This window comes from Perca flavescens, chromosome 16 (genome assembly GCF_004354835.1).
Source record: "Perca flavescens isolate YP-PL-M2 chromosome 16, PFLA_1.0, whole genome shotgun sequence".
Classification (NCBI taxonomy): domain Eukaryota; kingdom Metazoa; phylum Chordata; class Actinopteri; order Perciformes; family Percidae; genus Perca; species Perca flavescens.
The window spans coordinates 28,756,731-28,784,585 of NC_041346.1; the positions used below are offsets into that span (position 1 = coordinate 28,756,731).

The 27,855-nt window shown below is 41.1% G+C and overlaps 1 protein-coding gene across 6 annotated transcripts in view; it reads left to right on the top strand.

Moving 5' to 3' along the window:
- The window catches only part of camk2b2 (calcium/calmodulin-dependent protein kinase (CaM kinase) II beta 2), a 51,253-nt gene extending 27,455 nt beyond the window's left edge, over nt 1-23,798 (top strand). For 5 of the 6 annotated variants that reach the window (XM_028601012.1, XM_028601006.1, XM_028601008.1 and 2 more), the window contains 9 exons: nt 343-385; nt 1,664-1,735; nt 4,582-4,619; nt 13,224-13,289; nt 15,019-15,067; nt 17,870-17,945; nt 19,845-19,939; nt 20,038-20,274; nt 21,329-23,798. In XM_028601012.1, coding sequence (XP_028456813.1) covers nt 343-385; nt 1,664-1,735; nt 4,582-4,619; nt 13,224-13,289; nt 15,019-15,067; nt 17,870-17,945; nt 19,845-19,939; nt 20,038-20,273 — 675 coding nt within the window. In that variant the 3' untranslated portion in view covers nt 20,274; nt 21,329-23,798. The remainder of the gene's footprint in view (nt 1-342; nt 386-1,663; nt 1,736-4,581; nt 4,620-13,223; nt 13,290-15,018; nt 15,068-17,869; nt 17,946-19,844; nt 19,940-20,037; nt 20,275-21,328) is intronic. The other variant, XM_028601011.1, reaches the window with a different exon arrangement.
- Nucleotides 23,799-27,855: the final 4,057 nt, after the last annotated feature.

The window sequence follows — 27,855 nt, forward strand, 5'->3', positions numbered from 1 at the left end:
ACAGTGTTTCATGGTTTATTACATTGATTTTAAGTTATTTGTGCGTAAGAGATGAAGATTGAACTAATATGACACACATTTATCTTTGTCTCTGCATGTTTTACCTCATGCTGCTGCAGCCTTTATGTTCATCTGACGGCCCTCAGTTCAGGCTTTTGTTGAAAGTGATACAGAAATGTTTTAGATCAGACCTGTGAGAGTGCCGTCGGGACTTTTAAAAGTGACCTGGGTGCCTATTCACACACCTAACCAACGTGTTAAATTGCCATCATGTTAACGTAGAGGGGGTGCATGTCCTCAAGACGCTCTTTTTCACCCTGGTCTTGTCCTCTTCCTCCTCAGGGTGCCATTTTGACCACCATGCTCGTCTCCAGGAACTTCTCTGGTGAGTGCTGCTCGTCGAAAAGAGTCGAAGGAACGCAGCGGGGAGGAGGAGGACAGGATGACATGCCATCTGTCTTCTGCCATCTCTTCACACACACACACACACACACACACACACACACACACACACACACACACACAGCAGGTTTATGGGCGGCAGTGTTAGAGGAAGTAGGAAACGCAGCAGAGATATTTGCTTGGATTTTGTGCCATAATCTCACACGGTATAACTTTGTTTGTCGGATTCCTGAATCAGTTTGATGCTGGTTGAGCCTTTTTGTTCGGTGGCATCTGATCAATCAGGAAGTACAGAAGTAATAAAACATTTCTTTGTAAGCAACTTATCATATTATTTGATGTCCAACGTAAGCAGATCTTGGCTTTAGTATAAGAAGGCTGACATGTTGTGTTTAGTTTACTGCCACTGGAGAGGAATACATCTTGGCTTTTAGCATTAGTCTTCAAAACCCACCATGTGTAATTACAGGATGTAAACTGCTCCTCAGGAATCTGATTGCATGACCTGGATGTTATTTATAGTAGCTACACAAGCAAGCATGAAAATGTAATCATCAGACTGTGATGGCGAGACACTACAGGCAAAAACATCGGTTTTTTTCACGCACTGGTCAATTAAAAAATATAGAATATCGCCTCATCATTGATGACTTACATAGGAGCATTTAAGGAAATCTAGATCCAGGAGAATCAGGCAAACCAGTTTAACCACGATGTGTTATCGTGTAGTGCCGTCCCAACTCTAAAGTTCCTGTCTTCCTAGAAGTGTATTTTAAACTCATGCAGGAGGTGTTAAGTTAAGCTGATCATTTAAAGGTGAAGTAGGTAAGACTTATAAAACTACCTTTCTGTCATATCTGCTGAAACTGACCCTATGTTCCAGTAGAACTACATGAAGCAGGTCATTTAAAATAAATCCAGCTCCTCTGGCTCCACCTACAGCCTGGAGTGGGATTTGCAAAAATCCACAGCTCCCTGTTCAGATGCACCAATCAGGGCCGGGGGGTCTAACTGTGAGTCAATCACTGCTCATGCACACGCATTCATTCTCCCTTGTGGGGGGAGGGGCTTAGGAGATCGTTTTGGGCTTTAGCAGAAAGGGGGGGAGGGACTGAGAAGTTGTCGATGTTCAAATTCTTTGGCTAAGTCCTGGATCGTCACAATCCTACCTGCGGCACCTAAAACCACCTTGAGTCTATCTCTCTCTGGGATATCCACTCCACTCAACATGTCCCTGTGCCTCCCTCTCTCTGTGTTTCAGTGGGCCGGCAGACCACAGCGCCGGCGTCCGTCAGCGCCGTGGCTGGAACCACCGCTGGCATCGTGGAGCAAGGTAAACTCATCTCAGCTGGAGCTAAACTCACATTTGAACATCTTCTTTCTGACCTCTCCCCTCTTAAAACTTCCCATCCTTTTACTCTCACTGACCTTGTGGCGGACATGATTAAATGAAATCCCCCCCCTCCCCCAGTCATCAGAACATCACAGGCTCCCGCTCTCCCTCAGCTTGTTTTTAATCTCTCCTCCCTAAATCTATTTTTTTTTTCCCCGCTCTCTAATGCTTCGCAAATGTTTGCCAAGGTAAGCAGCCTTATCTCTCATCTGGGAGCCGAGAGTATTACAGTTCAGATATCTTTGCTTGTCATATGTTAAGGCTTCTCGGTTGTGCAATACAGTCACAAGCCCTCTGGGGAATTAGGAGACAAATTGTATGCAATTTGGGGTGTGTGTGTGTGTGTGTGTGTGTGTGTGTGTGTGTGTGTGTGTGTGTGTGTGTGTGTGTGTGTGTGTGTGTGTGTGTGTATGTTTGTGTGTGTGTGTGTGTGGGCTTGTTTAACTATATTCGTGGGGTCCAAAACCGTGAGTCCAGTATACTTGTGGGGTCCCGACAGCTTTGTGGGGCCAAAATGCTGGACCCCACAAGTTTAAAGGGCTGTTTGAGGGTTAATACTTGGTTTTAGGATTAGGGATAGAATTAGGTTATGGTTAGGGTGAGGGTGAGGGTTAAGGTTAGGCATTTAGTTGTCATGGCTAAGGTGAGGGTAAGGGTTAAGGTTAGGCATTTAGTTGTGATGGTGAAGGTTAGGGTAAGGGTTAAGGTTAGGCATTTAGTTGTGATGGTGAAGGTTAGGGTAAGGGTTAAGGTTAGGCATTTAGTTGTGATGGTTAAGGTGGTTAAGGTTGTTAGGCATTTAAGTTGTGATGGTTAAGGCATTTAAGGGTGATGGTTAAGGTTTGATGGGGTGAGGGTAAGGGTTAAGGTTAGGCATTTAGTTGTGATGGTTAAGGTGAGGGTAAGGGTTAAGGTTAGGCATTTAGTTGTGATGGTTAAGGTGAGGGTAAGGGTTAAGGTTAGGCATTCAGTTGTGATGGTAAAGGTTAGGGTAAGGGGCTAGGGCAGCGGTCGTCAACGTTTTTTAAGCCAAGGACCCCTTAACTGAGAGAGAGATGGATCACGGACCCCCTACTACATATATTGTATAAAATGAAGTTGCATATTAATCTGGTCCTACAATAACTTTTAGGGCAGCCTAAAGCATTTATAGATACCTGTTTTGCCTAGAATACTAAGCTATTTAAATAGCCTAACAATTGTTGGCATGATTTTATAAATCATCTTTTAATTTTTAACCCTAAAATGTGAAACAAATGTGGCACATTGGATGAACTGTATCTGTGGATGGCAACCTTAGTGACTACATTACCTATTGGCCAGTAAGCCTACCATCAGTGGGGATTTATATGTTGAAATCATGTTAAGACTTTTTAATTTTTGAAAAAACGTTCAAAAATTAACAATAATTTGGAGGCCCCCCTGGAGTGACTCTGAGGACCCCCTGGGGGTCCCAGACCCCCTGTTGAAGTTCCCTGGGCTAGGGAATGCATTATGTCAATGAAGGGTACTCACAAAGATAGTGCCACAAACCTGTGTGTTTGTGTGTGTGTGTGTGTGTGTGTGTGTGTGTGTGTGTGTGTGTGTGTGTGTGTGTGTGTGTGTGTGTGTGTGTGTGTGTGTACCTGTTTTACTATATTCGTGGGGTCCAAAAACTGGGAGTCCGGTATACTTGTGGGGTCCCAACAGCTTTGTGGGGCCAAAATGCTGGACCCCACAAGTTTAAAGGGCTGTTTGAGGGTTAAGACTTGGTTTTAGGATTAGGGATAGAATAAGGTTATGGTTAGGGTGAGGGTAAGGGTTAAGGTTAGGCATTTAGTTGTGATGGTTACGGTTAGGGTAAGGGGCTAGGGAATGCAATGACAAGTCCCCACAAAGATAGTGATACAGACTTGTATGTGTGAGTGTGTGTGTGTGTTCTTGTTTAACTATATTCATGGGGTCCACGTTGGGCTGGCTTAGATGTCAGAAGTGTTTGGAGAAAGGGATGCATTTAACTGTGAGGTGCACAAAAACAAAAATAGTGCGGTGTAGCTTTCAAGTTGACGCCTTATCATGAATGATCAGCATTGATGCACACTTTATGGCTTCTGCATGTTTATTTCTGCCCTCATGTCCTGCTACACTGAAGTGTTCTTTGCATTTCCTGCCCATCAATGAACTCTGTTGGGATTCCAACTAAGCCACCCGACTCTTGAGATTAACAAACCCATTATCACATACTGTACCTGCATCTCCGTTCCGCTTCCCAGCATGCTTTCACTCCTAATCTCCCCCCTTGATCTGTGGCTGCGCGTGCATCTGTGTGTGAGTGTGTGAGTGTATTCGGATTATATGGAGAATTAGTTTGACTTTTTTTCCTCCTCATGATGCCCTGTGCTTATCTAATGCTTTGGGCAATGGATCAGGGTTAGTAGGTGCCAGTAGGATTGAGATTTTTTAATGTGTGTGTGTGTTTATTCGTTGGGGTTTTAACGTCTTTTTACAGGAAAAGAAGGGAGGGTTTTCTTTTCTTTTTTCTAGTGGGAGGGATGAATTCTGTCCAGTGTGTGTGTGTGTGTTTTTTTTTATATTGCCCTTAAGGGGGGAGAAAGGGAGGACATGTGGAGAGACGAGCATTGTCACTCTGTTTTGTGGTCTGCATGTTCATTTAAGAGAGGAGAATTTTTATAGCCACTGCATGCATGCATGCATCCGCGTGAGCAGATCCAGAGAGCTGTGGTCATCTGAAGGTGTTATGATGTGTACTCTTCCATCTGAGGGTGTGTCTTTCTGCCTCTCTGCAGCAGCCAAGAGTCTCCTCAACAAGAAGGCTGATGTTAAGGTAAGCTAGCTCGTCTCTTACCTCTTACCTCTTCCCTCGTTTTCATTCGCCTCGTTTCCTCTTCACATCCTTGGCTGCCCTTCCACTGTTGGGACGCCCTTCGCGCTGAGAACTACTTACTCATTAAACCTGAAATACATCGATCATAGGCAGATATATACGTTCGAGGTGATTTGACTTTGCCGAATGCTCTAGCGTTCACTTTAATATTTTTTTGAAGATATCGTTTTTTGGCCTTAAAGGCACAGCGTTTGCATCATGTGCTTGTCATTTCCTGACTTGCACTTTTCTGTTATTCTGTCATGTTGAAGCTCAGGGAGGAAGCAATACACTTGGCCGTACTTTTGGACTTAATTTCATTAATTTGTCTCGTGATTGTCAAGTAATGTGATGTTTTAAGATAAGGTATGGTAGCAATCACGATGAAATAGACAAATAAATAGAACCAGAACACTGTAGATTATCTTGCGTACTTCAGCTCAACCAAGTACCACAGTTAACATCCTTAATTGTAGAACTAGTCAATTACAAGCATTAGATTCTACCAAGCCATGTAGGATAATTGAAAGTTAGCAATTAGCAACTTTTCATAATGTAGGTAAATGTTTAAAAAGACGTGTTGTAGTTTTAAAACAATACAGTTATAATAACAAACGATAAAACTTCACGGAACAACAAAAGTCAAACAATACTGAGAGAAAACAAGTTAAAATACTTGTGTCCAATTATTAAAAAATGCAACATAATCTACATTCTGTTTACATAATGTGTACTAACTCTAATTTAACTATTAAATACAATAATTGTAACACAAGTGAGACTAAAAGAATAAAACAAGACACTCAAAAGCCACAAAGTTACTTTAGTTATTAAAGTATGTTAAAACAAACCAGACATACGACACAAAATCAAATTTAAGGAAAGCTAGTTTTTAACATTGGTCTTTACCAAATGGGAATAAATGCGACGAGACATTAACACATTTTTTTTTCATGTTCATGTTCAATTTATTCATAAAAAAAAGACTAAATGCAGAGATGTGAATTGGGCCACCCTGCGAAGCTATTTGTGTCAGTAATCTGGCTTGGATCCAAGTGCAGAAATGCAAGGAGGGAGCATCAGTTAGAAATAAAAATAATTTAACGATAACACAAAGAGAACTTACAAAACATGCAAGCCGGTGATGTCCAAATGAAAGAAAAACCAAGGAACACGGAAGCAACGGGGAAATCAAAGAACACGAAAACATAACTTACACTGAAAGGAACTCGCACACAAGACTCACAACGGATGACGCTAAACCAATCACAGACACCGATACGAGGGTGAAACAAGGGACAGGTGACACAAGGGCTGGGGAACAGGTGAAAGACATCGGGGCGGGGGCAGACGATCTCAAAGGCGGGAAAACCAAAAGACAGGAAGTAAAACAAGACGTAACACGGGAGAAACAGGGAGACTACAAAATAAAAGAAACAATGCATTAAAACAAACAAAAGGAAAAACACAGAAGACAGAAAACATGAGAAGTGGAACAAGGAACCAGAACAGATAAACACAATAAAACAGGAAACGAACTACAACGGAAAACCCACAATCATGACAATTTGAAGATTGTGTAAAGGGGCCCCCAGACGCTAGCAAATAATAGACCTTTTTCACGGCAGACATGTTGACATGTCATAGTAGGAAAAGCACAGGTGTATTCAAAACCATTAATGATGGCTGCAATCCACTTAGGAGAGGCCCTGGTATTAAACCATTAATGATGGCTGCATTCCACTTAGGAGAAGTCCTGGCATTAAACTATTAATGATGGCTGCATTCCACTTAGGAGAGGCCCTGGTATTAAACCATTACTGATGGCTGCATTCCACTTAGGAGAGACCCTGGTATTAAACCATTACTGATGGCTGCATTCCACTTAGGAGAGGTCCTGGTATTAAACCATTACTGATGGCTGCATTCCACTTAGGAGAGGTCCTGGTATTGTTCATGCTGACTCACTGAAATATCTCACTGGGACACTTGATGGAACTGAGCCATTGTTAAGGTTATCAATTTCAGCTGTGCTTTCCCTACTATGACAAGTCAACATGTCTGCTGTGAAAAAAGGTCCATACACATTACAAATCCAATCCTATTTATTTTGAAGCTTGTATCCTCTCACTTCTGCTGATAACGTCTCTCTACCTGGCTGGTTTGATGGGAGCCGTGTTACAGACACTTCCGTTTGGCACAGCTGGCACTTTTCGTCCCTCCACCGCAGACATTTTTCACCCAAAGTATTTCCCCGGTGCCAAATCAGAGCTCCTTAAAGCATTGGTCATCTGAAGAGAGTACTCAGACGCTGAATCTGCGGCGACTGACGTTATCGGTGCACCTCTGTCAACTCCGCTCTCCTCTTCAGTCCCACAAGTGTTTGTCATTTGTTGCGCTCTCAGGTTCAAGTGTCTGTTTCCAGTGTTCAATGCACTGCATGTCCGCATGTGTGTGTGTGTGTGTGTGTGGTGTACCTGCTGTGTTGTTATGTATTTGTGCTTGCATGAGTCAGTGTGAAGCCTCGGTGTAAACCGTGGATGAGCAGTTCAATGTACGCTGCGTAGGTAATGGGTTAAATTTGTCTCAGATTCAGAATGTTATGTACAGATCTTTTTTTTTTTTAAGATCATTTTTTGACAGATGAAGACATTAGCTCTACCAACTGAGCTAACCCGGCCACATATGTACAGATCTTTTAACAGAGTTCCCAAAGAACTTTAATCTTGTAGTAGCAAAATAACAAAATATTGTGTTATGTACACAAGTTATTATCTTGTAAGAACAACATGTATATCTTGTGCACAAACGTTAGTATATTGTGTACAAAGTATATATACTTGTAACTTGTGCACATAAGAGAAGTATCTTGAGCCATTTTTGAGAAGCAGAAGAAGTGCTATAGCTGTCCCACACATTAAGATAACTTGTTTACCATTAAAGAAACTTGTTCAAGATATGGATTTATATTTTCACACAAGATTAGAACTGTGAGCAAAATATATGGATCTTATTGACACAAGGTTTTAACTTTTTGTGCACAAGATATCTCAATTATGCAAGATGTTATGTGCAAAAGATATAGATCTTGTTTAAATATGTTAATGACTTGTGTGAAAAGATACGGATCTTGTTCACACGAGATAATACTTTATGCACGGACAACATGGATGTTTTTTTTTTGCACGAGACAATAACTTGTGCACACAATATAAAACAAAAGATGAAGACGGCTTCCTCTCATCTTCTTCCTCCTCTCAGTCTCTCCTGACCTCTTTCTTTATGACACACTCTTTCATTAACCTGCATCTCCTCTTTCCGCCTTCAGCCTCTGCTCTTCCTCTCTTCCTCTTCTCTCTCCCCCTCCCCTCTCTCCTCGGGTGGCCCTATGCTAATCTCAGATTATTTCCCACCAGATGATTAAGCTATCATTACATAATCACAGTTTATTTTTATTTTTTTCTCCTTTGCTGCACCCTGACGTCACAACAATGCACACAACCCCGGAGCTATTTCAGTATTCCTGCATTAGCACAGCCACCCGCTCTCCTTTCTCTCGCTCTTTGTGTTACACACTCATCTCCTTTTCCAGTCATTTCCTGCGGACATGCTCTTTTCTTCTCTGTATTCAGGTGCAAATGCTAAATTGCAATCAAAGGGAGTTCAAATCAATTGTTGTAAAATGATTGTGCTTGACAACTTCATCATCTTAAGAGGGGAGTGACAGTTAGATCTGAGGGCTGGTGTCTCTGTTACGGAAGTCATGACAGCTAATATTAATACCTTACAATGGAATTTCAGGTATTTTCCATCATATATTTCCTGATACTGAGGAAAATAACCAAGTATGTGCAAACTGAGCTACACAGTAAGCACTGATTTGGTGAGTCGCAGGTCAAAAGACATCAGGGTTGCTAAATTTGGTCGAAAAGTGAATGTTTTTAAACATGTACAGTATATTAAGGCTACACGACATGAGGAAAATATGTGATAGCGTTGTTAACTATTGCAATAGCGATATAACTTTGCGATAAATAAACAGATATTAAAGTGTACTCAGTTGTGCTGCTTTTAGTATTCTGCTAAAATACAACCGCTACTGGGTACTCAGTCCCCTTTCTACCCCATGTCCGACACACCTGGTAGCTAACACACTGACTATGGAGAAGTAGCTCATACAAACACACTTCTAAACATCTGAGCTATCCCTTTAATATGTCAGTGTTGTTTTTTTACCTTGTTCTGCTGCCCCCATGTGGACAAAAAAATTAATTGACGCTGCCTTAATTACATGTAGTTAAATCTTTAGTGCCTAACTTTTTTTTTATATTAATGAACTCCCGTTACATTCAAGCAATTGCCAAATGAGTTGCTACAAAGCTAATTAAGAATATCAATTAATATCAGGGAGGGTGCGCAATCACGGAGGGCTTGCATCATGTGGATGCAACAACAGTTTTATTGTCATTACTTAAAATTCCTCACGTGGGAGACAGAAACTACGCAAACTATAGCTTTAATTTAAATCACTCTCCAACCATTACCACATCTTTCATGTTGGCACACCTGACAGATATTATCAGTCCTTTAGCGTCACATTAAATAACAATAATTTGAAGCCAAATTGACCAAACACCATGTTTTTAGCACTGGTGTTAAAGAGTGTAAATCTAAAATGATGTTTGTTGAATCTGACACACGGAGCTGGTCTTCTCAGATGAAAGATGTAATTGATGTGCAAGCCGATCAAACAACTTGCCTCTGTTTCCTGCTAAATTAAACATCATCATTCATTTCCAGAGCGATCGTTCTCTTAAAACGGACAAAAATGTATTTTAGTCCTTTGTGCTACACAAAGATAATTTATTCATTTAGCATTCATACCTCCCCCCCATCCTAACAGAAACTCTCATGTGAGATAAAAACCCATATGGTGCAGCACATTGCTGCTTCTTCATGATTCCCTCAGTCTGGGTGGTTTGTGTTTCTGCTGTCAATCACTCTTCAGCCTCCGATTTCATCCAACTGGGCCGATTGTTGCTCCTTGTGAGACACTTTGTGATTTGGGTTTAAATAACTAAGATGCTACGTAACTTACGTGGGGGAATGCTAGTTAAGAACGTGAGTTATGTAAGAAAAGTTAGTTAAAGGACAATTCCGGCGCAAAATGAACCTAGTCATGAACAGTCATGACCAGGCGAACGACGAACGCCGTGCTTGAGCTATGTTACTGGTTACTGGTTACACGACGTTCGTCGTTCTGTTTGTATACATGAACACTACTGTCTTTATAATCTATCTTTTTTAATAAACTGTCTGTACACTAACAAAGTTCTCAATGCTTCGGTTTACATGTAGGGACCCTCATTATGCTACCGTGGAAGTGTGGTGATATTTTGAGCCTTGTTCGTGGTGTAGAAATAGTGATTTATTTTTACTTTACCTGCGCCCAGACTACTTGCTTTATAAGCTAATCAGCGGTTTGGGCTATCTTGTTTCAAGCTAGAGACACATTCGGTTAGCATGAAAACATATCCCAGAGAACGGTTGACTCGGTACACATATGTTATTAACCTCTAGGTTCATTTTGTGCTGGAATTGTCCTTTAATATAAGGAAACGTTGACTTTTGGTTTCAAACGGTCTCCTCTTGTGGGTACACCCTGTGTTTGTTTAACCCATCCATCCACACCGACCACCTCTCTATGCAGACTTCTCTATATCACATCGCTTCACTTCCTCCTTAGAGGCTCCCGATTACATGGGTCATTTATGAATAAAATGGTGCATTACTTTTTGTTGGTATATTTACAAACTGAAAATGATAACAGCCTGAAACTGGTGGCGCTAGACCAAAAGAAGGATTCATCGTCTTGTATCCATGGATATCTGACCTGCTGGTGGCGCTAGAGGAGAGGCCACAGTTTTATCAAAGTCAGTAGGATTCGTCCTCTGGGGAGCATGAATGTCTGTACAAACTGCCATGCAAATCCATCCAATAGTGGTTGAGATATTTCAGTCTGGACCAAAGTGATGAACCAACCATTCGACCGATATTGGATTTTTAAACATAACCTGTAACCTTTATTTCTTAACCTACACATAATTTTTTTTTAAAGATTTTTTGGGGGCTTTTCCCTTTATTTGATAGTGACAGTAGCCTGGGAAAACCCCAGACGAAATTCCGGCAAATTTCAGATTTGCTCTGCAAGTCAGTCTGGCCAAGAGCCCATTCAAGCCCAGAAGGGTCTGGTGTCAACCAGGCTATAGTGACAGTGGATAGACAGGAACGGTGGGAGAGAGATGGGGGATGACAGGCAGCAAAGGGCCGCAGGTCGGACTCAAACCCGGGCCTCTGCAAAGGACTCAGCCTACATGGGGCGCACGCACTTACTGGGTGAGCTAGAGGTCGCTCCACCTACACACCATTTTTGCTGGTTATTTATCAGGTTGTTCTGCATCCTTATTTCAATCTATATAGAAGCTGGTGTGTTTTATCTTTATTGTTATATACTGAGGCAAACTGGCCTCAGAAAAATATAAAAAAAACAGCACAATATGTTGAACACTTGACGGTGGGGATTAATGATTCAAATACTCAGACTGGCTCTTACAATGCAGCTGATTGAGTGAATGAGTTTGATTGGCTGACAACAAAAGACTGTGGTTGTACTCCTGCCATGAATGATCCCACTGCTGGTGCAATTAGCTCGTTTCAACATGAAAGCCACCACAATGTAACGATAATATTAGATAGTGGTTTGCAGAGATCGCGTGCAGGGCTGCAGTCTGTTCTGCAGAAAGGCTGCATAGATGATGGATTTTAAATTTGACTTTTGAATATTTGTTTATCCCTCTGGCTGGATTGCCGGCAGGATAAACATCACAGCAAAAAGCTTCAAAGGGGAAATCCGATGCTTTAAAATAGGCTGGCTGATTTTTTGCCCTTTGATTTTCAGTGATGCCAATGGGCGACCTTAACGCCAGTGTAATGCCACAGGCGGGGTCACGTCAGCAAAAGGCAAGCGACTGTAACAGTTTGCTGTGAACTCATAAAGAAACATGTCACAGCAGTTAATGCATAAAAATGTCAAAACACCCAAAAACTGGACGCGGCTTTTTGTTTTTGTGTGGACGGAGATCGTTTTTGTCTTAAAACGCTGCCTGAAAATAAAAACGTAGCTATGGATCCAATTAAAATATACAACAAAATAGAGTTGCACCTAATGATTATATTCATTGTCGAGTAATCTGTCCATTATTTTCCAGATTAATGGATTAGTTGTTTGGTCTATAAAGTGTTAGACAATGGTGAAAAATGTAGATCAGTGTCTCCCAAAGCCCAAGACAATGTTATTAGAGATAGATATATTCAGTTTGCTCTCCCAGAGGAGCGAAGAAACTAGAAAATATTCACATTTCAGAAGCTGGAATCAGAGAATTGTGAATTTTCTTCATAAAAAAACCCAAAAAAGACTCAAACCAATTAATTTGATTATCCAAACAGTTGGCGATTAATTTAACAGTTGACAACTAATCGATACATCTTTGCACCTCTACAACAGAACTCGTACAAACTCGGGGTTACATGAGAATCTACATATTTGCAAATGTTCTTACATAATCTTAGATATGGATAATAGACTTTTTCTCTCTGCTACACTTCTCCATCTTCCCTCTCTAATGACCAGAATGTAGTTTCTGTCTCCGATTGTCTTCAGTCAAACACAGTTATCAATTAGAGGCGACCCTGCTGAGGAAAATAACGAGCAGAAAAATACACAGTTCATTAGTTTAAGCATGAAGTCGCTTTGCCGTGCCTGCATTTGTGTGTTTACGTGCATGCTGTCATAGATGAAGAGGAGTTGTCGGTGTGAGTGCTTATAAAACAAGGTGTCTGTATATTTAGCATGTTGTTGGCTGTTTATGTGTCCTATGTGAATGTCCTGTTTCCATAAGCGCTGTGTTTGTGTGTGTGTGTGTGTGTGTGTGTGTTTTTTCCTCTGCTTAAACGAGGCATTTGAAACGTTGTCTAGTCGGGAGGGATACATTAAGAGACGCTAATGTCTGTTGGAAGTGCTCATGTACTTTGACAAAATGGATGTGAGGCTTCTTTCCTTATATCTGACAGATGTTGCAGAGGTGCACAGCTGCCATTGGTTTTATTTGCCATCTGCCAAATAGCATCCCGAGCCGGGGGAAAGAAATGAAAATTAAAAAAAAAGCTCCAGACTGAGAGTATCGGAGCTCTCTGACTGGGATTGATTTGGATTTTTACTGCAGCTAGAAATGATGAATGGCAGAAAAAGCTTTTTATCTAACTAAAACTGTAGGGGGACCTGTGGGGGAAACCTTCCTGAAACTCTAGCGGGTCTGTTCTCTGGAAGTGGAGTGCACACTCCTCATTCTTTCACTATATTTGTCTCTGGAGCACTCTTATGCTATTTTTGTCTGTATTACACTTTTTTGTTCACACGGCAACCACCCACTTTACACAACCAGCAGATGGCACCTCTCACCCTTGTTCCTGAGCACTAATACAGCACTTTGTGTTTCCCCCGCACAGCCGCAGACGAACAGCACGAGAAACAGCACAGTCACCAGTCCCAAAGGACACGTCTCTGCTGCACTGGTATGCAGCTCTGTGTCCGCCCGTCCGTCCGTCCGTCCGTCTTTCTGTCCGTTTGCACATGCAGAGTGTGTGTAGGTGTGTGTATGAAAGAGAGACAGAGAGAGGTGTGTGTTGTTTTGGACAGTGGATCATCCTGGTAAAATCAGCAAAAAGTTGGCAGCTTTTCAACAAATAGGCCGACACTGTTGGGAAATGCACGTATTCCCATTCTTGCCGAGAGTTAAATGAAAAGATCTGAGTGTGGAGTTCGAGCCAGGAGACTATCAGCCAGTGGTGGCATGTAACTAAGTACATTTACTCAACTACTTACATACAGATTTAAAGTGCTTGTTCTTTACTTGAGTATGTCCATGTTCTGCTCCTTTATACGTGTACTCTTTTACAGTGGCTTGCATACGTTTACACACCCATGCTTAAGTTGACTAAAAAGAGGAATAAAAATCCATCTTTTGGGATTTTGATCTTAATGCCTTAATTTAAAAAAATTTGAAAAAATCCAATCTTTAAGGACACCAATTTTCTTTGTGAATGAATAATGTATCGTGAATAAATAAATGTTCTTCCTTTTTAAAGGCTAGTTATTTCATGGATCCAGGATACTACGCAAACCAGCTATTAGGCTAACTGAAATAAAACCATGCCTGTCTCTAGGTCCTTGGTCTGGACTTTGAGAAGCCCTGACATATGTGATTCTTGATTCATTTCTATGAAATGGGAAAAAAAAACTGATGAGAGAGTGTGTGTGTGTTTATTAACAGTTGCATTGGCACAGACCAATCTTTAGTATTGATGGTTTAATTTGAGAACTCTTACAACAATCCTCCAACTCATTAACTCTTTCTAATCTTTAATCTTTCCATGTATTACTCACATCCGACTCTATTAATCTTCCTCTTATGTCTCTCGGACTCTCGTTTTGTCTTCATAAAACATTTCCTCTCTGTTGCTTCCCTTTATCTGCATTCCCGTCCCCCTCCATTTTCTCTCCTTTCTTTCTTTCTTCCTTCCTTCCTTTCTCTCCATTCTTCCTCCAGGAGCCTCAGACTACTGTTATCCATAATCCAATAGATGGGACCAAGGTACATCCTCCTCTTCCTCCTCCCTTCGCTCCATCTCTTTAATTCATTTCTCAACCCTCACTCCGTTTCTCTATCTGTGTCGATAAAGCTGTATTTGGAAAAAGCAGAATTTGTGTATGTTGTTGAATATCTTTATCTCTGTGTGCTTCTCTATGTGTATGTGTGCATGAGAGAGAGAGAGAGAGAGAGAGAGAGAGAGCTGGAGCTGTGAGGTGTTTGCCTGTCTTATACTGCCCCTCTGTGTTCAGATAAATGGTTCATTCTGGTGGCTGAGCAGTCCCTGTATGTCAGCCGATTGAGCCCTCATCGTGCCGCTGTTCAGACTGTGTGTAACGGCGGCTAATCGTCCTGTGGCGTGCAGTGGTGTGTGTCCGTCAACACCGAGGCAGCAGAGCTGCTGAGCCACACGTACAGCTGTATCTGTGCTGTGCTGCTGGCGAAAAGCTTGGCGTTAAGATTGAGTCATGTTGTAGATCCGGTGGCAGAAACTCTGTGTGTGTGTGTGTGTGTGTGTGTGTGTGTGTGTGTGTGTGTGTGTGTGTGTGTGTGTGTGTGTGTGTGTGTGTGTGTGTGTGTGTGTGTGTGTGTGTGTGTGTGTGGCTGGCATATTTTTTATTTTTGGTAATTAACTTTCTTTGTGCACTTCACAGGGATCATCTGACAGCAGCAACACCACCATTGAGGATGAAGATGTGAAAGGTGGGTCTCACACACACACACACACACACACACACACACACACACACACACACACATACATACATAGGATACACAAAGACACACACAGACACACACGCACACACACATACATCCATAGGATACACACAGACACACACACACACACACACACACACACACATACATACATAGGATACACAAAGACACACACAGACACACACGCACACACACATACATCCATAGGATACACACACACACACACACACACACACACACACACACACACACACACACATACATCCATAGGATACACACAGACACACACACACACACACATGCACACACAGATACACACACACAGAGACACACACAGACACACACGCACATACATAGGATACACACAGATACGCACACACACACACACACACACACACACACACAGACACTCACACACACACACACACACACACACACACACACAGACACTCACAGACACACACATACACACACACACATATACATAGGATACACACACACACACACACACACACACACACACACATTTACTTCGGTCACTTTTGGGAACATTACATAGACATACATTCATTTCCTGTCCCACTATCAGCCATAACTACAACAGATAACTTCTAAAATTAAGGAAAAATACAATTAGGCCAATATAAAGAAATCTCCTGCTACTTTTTACCTTCACACTCTCTAACTTAGGCTTTTCCGGTGTTCAGGCGAAATCTGTGACCTGTCTACCTGCCGCAAATCATTCTGTGACTTTGTGGGACAAATCCGACCGGGCAGAGGCTTTACTAAAAACTATAAAAAACTAGCGTTATTTTCACTGTTAGTCTCGTTTGCTGTTACAGGTCATGTAAGACCAGACGGAACATTACACAGTTTCAGAAACATTTAAAAGTTACATAGAGTCACTTTAAGACAAGTACAAGTGCCTCAAAATTGTACTTGAGTACATGTACTAAGTTACATTCCACCGCTGGTATTATGTGATGACAATAAAGATAAACCTTGAAACTTGAAAACCCTCCAGAATTTCACACAATTTAGGAAAAATCCGATAAAATAAATATCATTTTGTGTAGCAGAAAGGTTTTTTTTCTTCTTTTCTCCCATCTTACTATGCATCCTGATAAAGTTCCCTTGGCCTTTGGAATTAAAATAGCCCCCCATCATCACATACCCTTCACCATACCTAGATATTATTGGCATGGGGTACTTTCCATAAAATTATCTCTCAATGCAAATCAAACCAGCTATTAGGCTAACGGAAATAAAACCATGCCAATCTCTAGGTATGGTAAAGGGTATGTGATGATGTGGGGGGTATGGTGAAGGGTATGTGATGATGTGGGGGGTATGGTGAAGGGTATATGATGATGTGGGGGTATGGTGAAGGGTATGTGATGATGGGGGGGTATGGTGAAGGGTATGTGATGATGTGGGGGGGCTATTTTAATTCCAAAGGCCAAGGGAACTTTATCAGGATGCATAGTATCCTGGATCCATGAAATAACTGTCCTTTAAAAATAAACATCTGCCTGCCTCTATGGGAATTTAACATAGGGGTTGTGTTACTTATGACCCCTGTATTTTAAGGAAGAACATTTATTTATTTACAATACATTATTCATTCACAAAGAAAACTGGTGTCCCTAAAGGTTGGATTTTTCCAAATTGTTTTAATTATGGCATTAAGATCAATTTCCAAAAGATGATTTTTTTTTATTCCTCTTTTTAGTCAACTTTAGCATGGGTTCATAAACTTATGAGTGACACTGTATTTCAAAACCAGGACAAATAAAACCCCAAATGATCTGGGCACCGTTAGAGTTAAGTGAGGAAATGTATTTTCTGTAATTTGGGTGAACTGACCCTTTCAGTAAAAATTTGAATGGAGAACTTTTACGCTGGGATGTTGCTATGTGTCCTTAATATGGAGCCTTTGTTTAGCTTTTTGTGTTGCACTGAAGGGGAAGACAGAGGGAAAATGAACAGATGTGTGATGGTGGGGGGGATGGATAGAGACACAAGATAAAATAAACTACAGAGAGAGAGAGAGAGAGAGAGAGAGAGAGAGAGAGAGAGGGAGGGAGAGATAATCAGAGTGAGCTAAGCCTTCTTTATTAGTGTCGGGAGGAATCGAGGAAAGAAGGACACAGTAAATCTCATCTGGGCCAGGAATAGCGTGATGAGCTCAGGCAGCATCACATGCGAACGACAGAGAACTGATGGCTGATGGGTGGAGGTAGAGAGCGACACGGCGTCTAGACGGAGCAGGAAGAGGCATTTTGGTTTGGGAGAAGAGTAAATATGTAGGCTAGGATCACAACTTTCTGCACGGAAGTAGTTTTTAACGTGTGCAGTAGCATGGAGGAGATCTCACTGATGACTTACAATGAGTAACAAGCTCTCGGGTGAGTTCATCCACGCTGTGTTTGGGAACGAGTTGCTATTCCTATTTAACCATACTTCCTGGATTAATATTAGTCTACATTTCACAAACTATATCACCTGAACTTTCATCAACATCTTTGCACATCCTGCACAACACCTTAACGCCTTCTTTTCTTCTTGTAGTGTACATATTTGTTAATTTATGTTAGAGTTTCTTTTACATGTATTTACTTTTAACAGTTTATGTTTATGTATGCACCATACACCAAGGCAAAGCCCTTTTAAGTGTTACTTATATGGCAAAAAAAAAAATCCTTTTTCCAATCATGATCAGCTGAGTTCGGTGCAGACGAGTGTCAGCGAGTGCACTGTGACAGTTGCATTGTTTCTTCTCTGCAGCTCGCAAACAGGAGATCATAAAGATCACCGAGCAGCTGATTGAAGCTGTCAACAACGGAGACTTTGAGGCGTATGCGTGAGTCCAACTCTCCGTCCTTCTTCTTTCTCATCCGTTCATAGGAAAAAGTCGGAGTTCATCCTGTAAAAGGAGCACTAAAGCTCTCCATCAGCCGCAGAGAACCATTAATCTGATTGACGTACAAATGTCTTTTGTTCAAGAGTAATTACAGACATTGTTTTATCCCCTCTCTCTGTCTCTGTCTGTCTCCCTCTCTCTCTCTCTCTCTCTCTCTCTCTCTCTCTCTCTCTCGCTCTTCCCCCCCCCCCACACAATTAAAAATAATGCTTTGGCAGATTGAGTGAGGGAGGGGCGGCTAAAGTGTGCCTGCAGTGATGTAAGCCCATTTACGCAACGATGCCATAGTCAGGCAAGGGTTTAACTTACTGAGTCAAAATGTTTACTTTCTAGGTCAAAAGTATGAGATAGTTGAAGATTTGACTTACTAAATCAAGATTATAACATCCTAAATCTAAATGATGTGATAGTACAGTAACAGTTTAGGTTATGACTTGCTAAGTCAAGATTTTGAGTTACTAAATCTGATTTGTAAGTTAAAAATTAAAGATACTTTGTCAAAAATAATGAGGGACTAAGTACAATTCTTTAGTTACTAAGTCATAATTTCAGTATGAATTACTTCAACAAAACAGTAAGCTATTGTAGTCAGAATAATTCGATTGTAAGGCAAAAGTTTGAGCTAGGTCTTTAGGGATTTAAATAATGAGTTACTAAATCAGAATGATAAGACACATAGACACAACAATGATGTTAAAGGTCCTATGACATGCTGCTTTTTGGAAGCTTTTGTATAGGCCTTAGTGGTCCCCTAATACTGTATCTGAAGTCTCTTTTATATAGGCCTTAGTGGTCCCCTAATACTGTATCTGAAGTCTCTTTTATATAGGCCTTAGTGGTCCCCTAATACTGTATCTGAAGTCTCTTTTATATAGACCTTAGTGGTCCCCTAATACTGTATCTGAAGTCTCTTTTATATAGACCTTAGTGGTCCCCTAATACTGTATCTGAAGTCTCTTTTATATAGACCTTAGTGGTCCCCTAATACTGTATCTGAAGTCTCTTTTATATAGACCTTAGTGGTCCCCTAATACTGTATCTGAAGTCTCTTTTATATAGACCTTAGTGGTCCCCTAATACTGTATCTGAAGTCTCTTTTATATAGACCTTAGTGGTCCTTGACCAACTGCCACTTTGCTCGTTTGAAAGCCATGACGTCTCTCTCTCATGGGTGGGCCAAATTCTCTGGGGGGGCAAATCAGAGAAATGGGAGGTAACCTTGCTCCTTATGACCTCATAAGGAGAAGATTCCTGATTGGCCCATCTGAGCTTTCATTTTCTCAAAGGCAGAGCAGGATACCCAGGGCTCGGTTTACACCTATCACCATTTCTAGTCACCGGGGGACCATAGGCAGGCTGGGGGAACTCACATTAATGTTAAAAAACCTATAGAAAAAATTATAATAATAAGAGAAATTTTCATGCCATGGGACCTTTAAGAATAACTTTTGACTTACTAAGTCAAAACCTAAAGGTACTACCACGGACAGTCAGCTCTAAAAGGTTTGTGTTTTTGCTCAAGAATTTGGATTTGTGAATAGAACATTTAGTCACAAAAATAATAAGAAAATTAATTAAATAGAACTGTGAATAGATTCCTGTCGTATTCAACGAGGCCTCGATAAACGTCACAAACCTCAAAGTGGCACTATGACGTCATCTCATTTTCTCTTTTTCAGTTGTATAATTTAATAATGCTACATATTTGCTGAATTTTATTTGTCTTGTTCCCTATACAATATGTATACAAGCCCATTCATCACTTTAAAAACATGATTTAGAGTTTAAAACCTGACATTTAAATGTGATATTGTGACCTGATCCTGCGTGCTTTTACAGGAAGATATGCGACCCTGGCCTGACCTCGTTTGAGCCGGAGGGCCTGGGTAATCTGGTGGAGGGAATGGACTTCCACAGATTTTACTTTGACAATCGTAAGACTACATTTAAAGCTATCCTCTGCATCGTTACACACCGACTGAGTTGTTGGTAAAAGCGTTCCAAAGTTTGATCCCCCTCTCTCTCCTGTCAGTCCTCTCCAAGAACAGCAAACCCATCCACACCACCATCCTCAACCCTCACGTGCACATGATCGGGGACGACGCCGCCTGCATCGCCTACATCCGCCTGACGCAGTTTGTCGACGTGCAGGGCCACCCTCGCTCCAGCCAATCAGAGGAGACCAGAGTATGGCACCGCAGGGAGAGTCGGTGGCAAAACGTCCACTTCCACTGCTCAGGAGCTCCCGCTGCCCCGCTGCAGGGATAAGGTACAAACACAACACATGCACACACACACACACACACACACACACACAGGTTTGTGGCACTGTCTTTGTGGGGACCCATGATTGACATAATGCATTCCCTAGCCCCTTACCCTAACCTTAACCATCACAACTAAATGTCTAACCTTAACCCTTACCCTCACCTTAACCATCACAACTAAATGCCTAACCTTAACCCTTACCCTAACATCACAACTAAATGCCTAACCTTAACCCTCACCCTAACCATAACCTAATTCTAACCCTAATCCTAAAACCAAGTCTTCAAACAGCCCTTTAAACTTGTGGGGTCCAGCATTTTGGCCCCACAAAGCTCTTGGGACCCCACAAGTATACTGCACTCCAGGTTATGGGACCCCACAAATATAGTTAAACAAGCCGCCCCCCCCCCATTTCCATATGCCCAGTTAAAAATGCACAATGACACACAACAACAAACTTTCCATTATGATTTTGATATATTTTGAATTGTTGTCTGTCTTTTTTTTCCTTTGCATAGGCTAAATAAAGGGATTTCCACCGTAAATTGGTGAATAAAAGATATCTGAATGCAGGAAATGAAGTCTGTGATGCTCAAAATAACCCTGGGGGAGGACAGCCAGACCCCCTCACTATGATATGCCCTCCTCCCCCAAAGGCAGATTCTGGTCCATATGTATAGGCCAATATGTAATGTAAATACATTACATTAGACCAATGTTTCTCAAATGGGGGTCCGTGTACCCCTAGGGGTACTTTGGAGTACTGTTTGAAATGTTAATCTCAAATATATCAGTCACGCATAATTCATCAAATTAATTTAGTTATGAACATTTGAAGTAACTTTTAAGTGTGTTTCAGTTACAAGCTTGTTAAGTAAATCAGACACTAATGGTGTCAAGGGGTACTTGGCTAAAAAATTATTTCAAAGTGGGGTACGTTATTGAAAAAAGTTTGAGAACCACTGCATTAGACTACACCACTGGTTTTGATAGTTGCGTAAACCTTTTGATTTCAGTGTGTAAAAGCAATGACTTTCCGTCTCCTTTCCTTCCAGGTCTACGAGACTGAAGAGGAGGGCTAGAGGAGCGGAGGAGGAATCCGTGAATAAGATCTGAGAGAGCAGCAGAGGACAGAGAGGTGCAAGCGGATGCAAGGGGGGAGTCTGGAGAGTCTGTAATTTCTGGGATCGTGGTCGTCCTCCTGCTCTCTTCTCGCTCCGTCTCTCTCTCCACATTCAGCCGACAGCCGACGCTCCCATCATTAAACCTACACTACAGCAGTGGGCATATCAGCCAAAAAAAGAAAAGAAAAAAAGAAAAAAAAAGAAAGGAAACTCTTTAGCCTGCGTCTTGTCTTCAGTTGAGACCCGGACAGCGCCTGTCCTTCATCCAGCGTGGCACTCTCTCACTCTCTTATTCTTACTTATCTTCTAGTATTATTATGGCTGCTGTCTAATTGTTGTGCTCTTTCATCTGTAAAGTATATTTATTAGTCATTCTAAACCTTTTTTTATAATATGACGAGCATGACTCCTACGTGTGTTCTTATTAGCAGTGGCTGTTTTTTTTTCTGCACGACTAAAGGCTGCCTGCAGTGTGAAATGAACAAACTGAACCACGTTGTCTTACAGAACGAGACCAGTGGGTGTATTTAATTATCCCTTTTTGTTTTGTCATTCAATGGAGCTTATTTTTTTATTTTTTATTTCTTTCTTTTTTTTTTGTGTTCTCTTCCTCTGGAGTGTAGTTGACCCTGAACCCTGAACGCCTCCGCGTGTTGCCCGGCCCCCTCTCCGAGTCCACCGCCACCACGCAGCATGCTCACACCTTAACTGTCGTTCGTAATCGGCTCTCTTTGTAACGAACATCGCAATGACGAGCTACTGAAGTTATGACAATGGTTGACATTATAATATCACGCCGTTTATGTAAACTTCCAGTTTCATCGTGGTGACATTGACTACAGTTCTATGCTGTGGATGGTATTTTAATTGCATGATATTCCGAGTTAATAACATTGGTTCGTTGGGTGTTATCGTGCATTTTGTGTTCTTTTTTTGGACTGAACTGCTGGCAAGCTATAATCTATTCCCTCTATTTTCTGGACTTTGTAAAGTGCATTAACTATTATTTGTGTTTGTATGATAGCGTAGTTTATGAGGATACTGGCGAGGATCGTGACAGAATATGCCTTTTTAGAAGAATTTGCTGGATCCAGATCAGCTTTAAAAACAAATAGCTCTTTACTGAATGGAAGACAAAAAAAAAAATCCTATTTAATCACTCACATTTTTTTTAGAATAAAATAAATAGAATCTAATAAATCTGACTGAAGATAATGCCACAACTTAGATTTCACGTCAGGGTCTTAAACGCACAATAGGCCTATGTCAAAACTAAAAACTAAAAGGCACTTTCACTTTCTCCCGTTAGGATCCCTTCAGAGTTCATCGTTCAGGAGGGTTTTTAATCCTCAGAGGCAGGGGCGAGTCTAGGATCAGACCTTTAGGGGGGCTCAGCCCCTAATGAGAATGTGACACAGTGCTTTGTCAGTGTTAAACCCAACGTCAGCTAACGTTTTTTTTGACACTATTAACACTATGATGGAACTAGACCTGACACTTTATAAGTCACAGTTATAACGACCAATTTGACCCAATGTTCTCACATTCAGCAATTTTAGTTGCTTACGTTTCAGTTTGGGTTCTAATCTGCACCATGAAACGACCACCTTCTTCTCTGGGGACTACCAACGTTAAAATTCACAACCGTGTCCTGCAGACAGATTACATTATGTGTCATTTAGCTGATGCTTTTATCCAAAGCAACTTACAATTGCTATATACGTCAGAGGTCACACACCTCTGGAGCAACTAGGAGTTAAGTGTCTTGCTCAGCGACACATGGGGTGTTGTATCACATTGGGAATCGAACCCGGGTCTCCCGCACTAAAGGCATGTGTCATACCCACTGCGCCATCACCACCCTGACCATCTCCGTCACCGACCATCACCAGATCAGATAGAGACTCCCACAATTTCCTCCGATTGGCCAACACTACATTTCTGTTAATGGTAATTGTTTGTCCTCTGTCACTAACAGACAGGTTCACAAACTCTGGCTTAATTTCTAAAATTGATTAAAAAAATAAATACAAAAAATGATATTATAATTTTTAGAGGGGCTGAGATGAAATTAGGGTGGGCTTGAGTCCCCCTAAAAAGGGACTAAAATCGCCCACGTGCAGAGGTATCCTTCTCTTCAAAACAAACGGACCCGCTGATTAAAACCAGTAAAAAAAACACACTGAACAAAGTAGTTTCATGTTAAAAAAATCTGAGTTTCTCCGACTCTGTTTTGGCCCGTCGGTGGACAGGAGTTTGCTCAGCTTGATTCTGTGTGTCCGTTTGTCCTCGGGTCTAATTTGACCCGTTTTCAAAAAAGTTTCGTTATCAGAAATTTGGCGTGGATGGTTCCACAAACCCGCTCTTTCACAAGTAAAATAAACGATCAGTTCATTACTTACATTGAATTTGGGTGTTTTATTCAATTTCATAGCATTAAAAAAAAATTGAGAAAGAACGTTGAAAAAAGTGTCGAAAAAAGCGACAAAAACATCGGGAAAAATCTACAAAAAGATTTCGGAAAAAAGTGACGTACGTTTTGAGAAAGACGAAAAGTAAAAGTTGCATGTTCAACAGGAAGACAACACAAGGGTTAAGTTGACTAAAATCTTTCATCCATTACAGAGTTGAAAACCACAGAGATCGTAAAACGTGTATCGTAAAAAATGTGTCCTAAAACTGGATAAAAAGTCAATTTATGACAGCTTCTGGCAGACGACCACAACGCTGACGCATGCACGAAATAGACATGACGCCATCGACAGGCAACCAAGTGACACGGAGCGTTACCTTGAATAAAATGACAGATTTCTGTTTCTCTGTCGGAAACATGTGGGATAATGTAAATACACAACTCAACATATAGAACATTGGTCTAGTCCTTTTTTAGACATTTGAATGCAGAAAAGTTACATATTATATCTTTAGTTTAGATTATTCTCTGCTTTTTATAGTTAGATGCAGCTTTTTACTTTGCACTTCACAAGAAAAGACAAAAAAATGCATTTTAAAAAGGTGTTTTAAAAAGCTAATCAGTGCATTGACGTCAGGGACGCTTAGCCAGGATTCTTTTAGGAAATCAAATACCTAAAATAAAGTCTTAAAATATGTTTTAACATTTCATGTATTCAGCTAATGATTCTGGTGTATTGTCCCAACATAGAGGTCTCTGCCCCGTGAGAACCACGCTTCTCCAAAAGGTAAATTCAATGCACCATCAATCCACCTCAAGAGGGCGCCAACATCTAACGACAGAGAATTACTGCATGTTATCGGAGTCAAATACAGGAAATCAAACACTATTGGACTGATCTTGTTTAGCTCTTGTGTTGTCCTCGGGTCAAAATTGACCCGCTTTTAAAGTTTCTTTATATCAGACATATGGGTTTCTTTCAACCAAAATGCCCAAAAATAACATGGATGCGTGTACGTATGTTGTATGGGTTCGCTACCACATATGCATCCATGCGTCCATGTTCTTTGCAGGTAAAATTAATGATTACTTGCATTGTATTTTGGGTGTTTTATTCAAATTCATAGCTTTTGAAAAAAAAAAATGTTTTAAATAGTTTTAAAACTCTCTCCTGACTAAACTTTGACATGAACCTGTCTGTGATCCTCTCAACATGCTCTGATCTTAACTATTAGTCAAAATAATTCATAATTTCTGCATTTTTTGACTCAAAAATTAGGTATAATGTCGTTTAAATTAGGTTTATTGATCATGAAAATAAAAACAAATTGAAAAAGTGAGAAAAACGTTTAAAAAAGGTTATTTTTCCATTTTGACCCGGAAGGACAAGTTCATGGTGGACGGAAAGACAACACGAGGGTTAAAAGATATTTAGTCGTAATGCTGATACAGTGGGGAATCCATAAACCTCGGTGAGGGCAGTAGAGTAGTTGTCTGGTCTCTAAAGTGTCCGAAAATGGTGAAAAAATATGGATCAGTGTTTCCCCAAAAAGCCCAACCTGACGTCCTCAAATGTCTTGTCTTGTCCACAACTCAAAGGTATTCAGTTAACTGTCCCAGAGGAGAGAAGACACTAGAACAATATTCACATTTAACAAGCTGACATCAGAGAATGTCAACTTGTTTTTCATAAAAAAAATGACTCAAACCGATTAATCCATTATCAAAATAGTTGACAACTATTCGATTCATCTTTGCAGCACTAGTGTTGAAACTCCCATGTAGGCAGTGGTATAGTCTAGTTTTTTGTAGTGAGTAAACTGTGATTTTTTTTCCCCTCCCAGCGTCATGTCCCAGAGCGACAACCCCATTCATTTCTTGTAACGTTACTGCGTATAACATCAGCCTCATCTGGCTTATTTCCTGTAGTTTCTGTAACGTAAGCGCCTGCTGCAGTGCCACCCGAAGCTGCAGTAGCTTCAGGGGCAGGCTTACGAAAATAATGAGAGTTTAGTTTGAGTTGGCTTTCGTTTCATATCTACTTTAGTGATTCCCATTAGTTCATTTCATGTTTGCACAGAGAATGACCGCCAAGCTACTGTGTTGTTGTTCCTAGGTGACTCGCAACACAGACGGGGTCAGTTTATTACCAAAATGTTACATAACCTTATGCTTTTTGTAATAGGGAAATTCTTGACCTTTAGTGGGTATACAGCGTATTCCTGCATATCACACAGACCAGTGGTTCTCAAACTTTTTCAATAATGTACCCCTTTTGAATAGTTGACATGGCACTGTCATGAACACATGAACCCTAAACCTTACCCTAACTCTAAATCTAACTCTAACTCTAACCCTAAACCTTACCCTAACCTTAACTCTAACCCTAACCATAACTTGTCATTACAAAAATGAATGATATTTACAAAAAGAAGTGTTATGTCATGAATGTTCATGTATTGTTTATGACATGTTCATGACAGTCTCATGTCACTCTCATGTAGATACCTTCAAGTAAAGTGTAATCATTGCTTCTTTAAGCCAAGTACCCCCTGACCAGCGCTAATCTATCGCTACTCTTTATAGAGAAAAATATGGTAGAAAAAATGGTAGAAAAAAAAGTCTACATAAAGAGGAAGGATGTTCTGGACAACAGCCTCGTAACTATTAAACATTTGTTGTTAAAGGGATACGCCACAGTTTGTTGAAATAGTTCTTATCACGGTCTACCCTGGCTGTAGATAAATGCCAGCGCATTTTTTGTCTCAGTGCAAGTAATTAGGTTGTTTCTTTTGTCTTTTGTTGGCTCACTTTTACTCACAACATGCTAACCGGCAACATAGGATTCCATTCACTACGCTAAGCTAACTAGCGGTGTTGCACTGGACTAAAACAATGCATGCACAAAGAAATGCGTTGGCCCACCTATCTACAGCTAGGGGAGACCGTGATAGGCCCTATTTCAACAAACGGTGGCGTATCCCTTTAAATATCTCACGTACCCCCTGCAGTCCTCCAAAGTACCCCTAGGGGGACACGTACCCCCCCATTTGAGAAACACTGACGAAGACTATACCACTGCATTTAGGGTGTGACCCTCCTTCCTGTCCAGTCTAAACCCTCATAGTGTCAGTGCTTTAATAGGATTACGTGAGGTCCCACCCTCTGACGCAAACAATCCTTACTCCGTCCGTTAGCGTTTGACCACCAGGGTGTAATGTCTAGGCTACAACTCAAACGCTGTTCAAACTGCTTCACGAGAGCTTTGGGATTTATTTGTCTTTTATGATCGTGAGATGACTTGAGTGCCAGGAACAGAACTCTACTGTGTGTAAAACAAAGTTTCTCTTGGTTTCTTGTTCATTTCTAACGTTATCATACGTATTCTGATAATGATGACGATGGTGTGCATTCCAAGTCTTATCAATATTAAAAATGTGATCAGATGTAATCAGTGTGTGAACCAATAAAATGACAATGCAAGAGAGCACAACGCGCTCCTTTTTCTTCTTCTTTTTTGTTATATATCTCTCCACTCACGGCTACAGAACATCTGCTAAAGTGCTGTTTGTTTGTGTCGGTTTCGTTGGGTTAATTACTGTAATCCAATCAGGCTCCGGTGTGGCTGTAAGTATGAACCAGAGGTTAGAGTTCGACTTGAGGGGGGTCGAAACAGTCTGAACAGCTCAGTATTAAAGCTCCGTTGTGTAATGTTTTGAGTTGATTCTTAGCAACAACAAAAAAACCTTGTTCTTTCACAAATATGTGTAGCCTGACAAGCCAGACCCACATCCAGATGTTGGGTCTGGGAACTCCCCATTGGTAGGGCTCAATCCGAGGGGCGGGATAAACAGTTGTCTTTCAAATCCCCTCTGCACGCAATAGGATAGCGATACAACCAACCAGAGCAGCGCTAGTTGATAGATTCAACTTTTGCCGTATCCGGTCGGCAAAACTCCGAACACATCTTGCTTTTTTAACAATGATTTCTGTGCCGTTCTTTGTCCTTTTCTCAAAGAAAAGCTGAACTCCAAGTCTTCCAGAA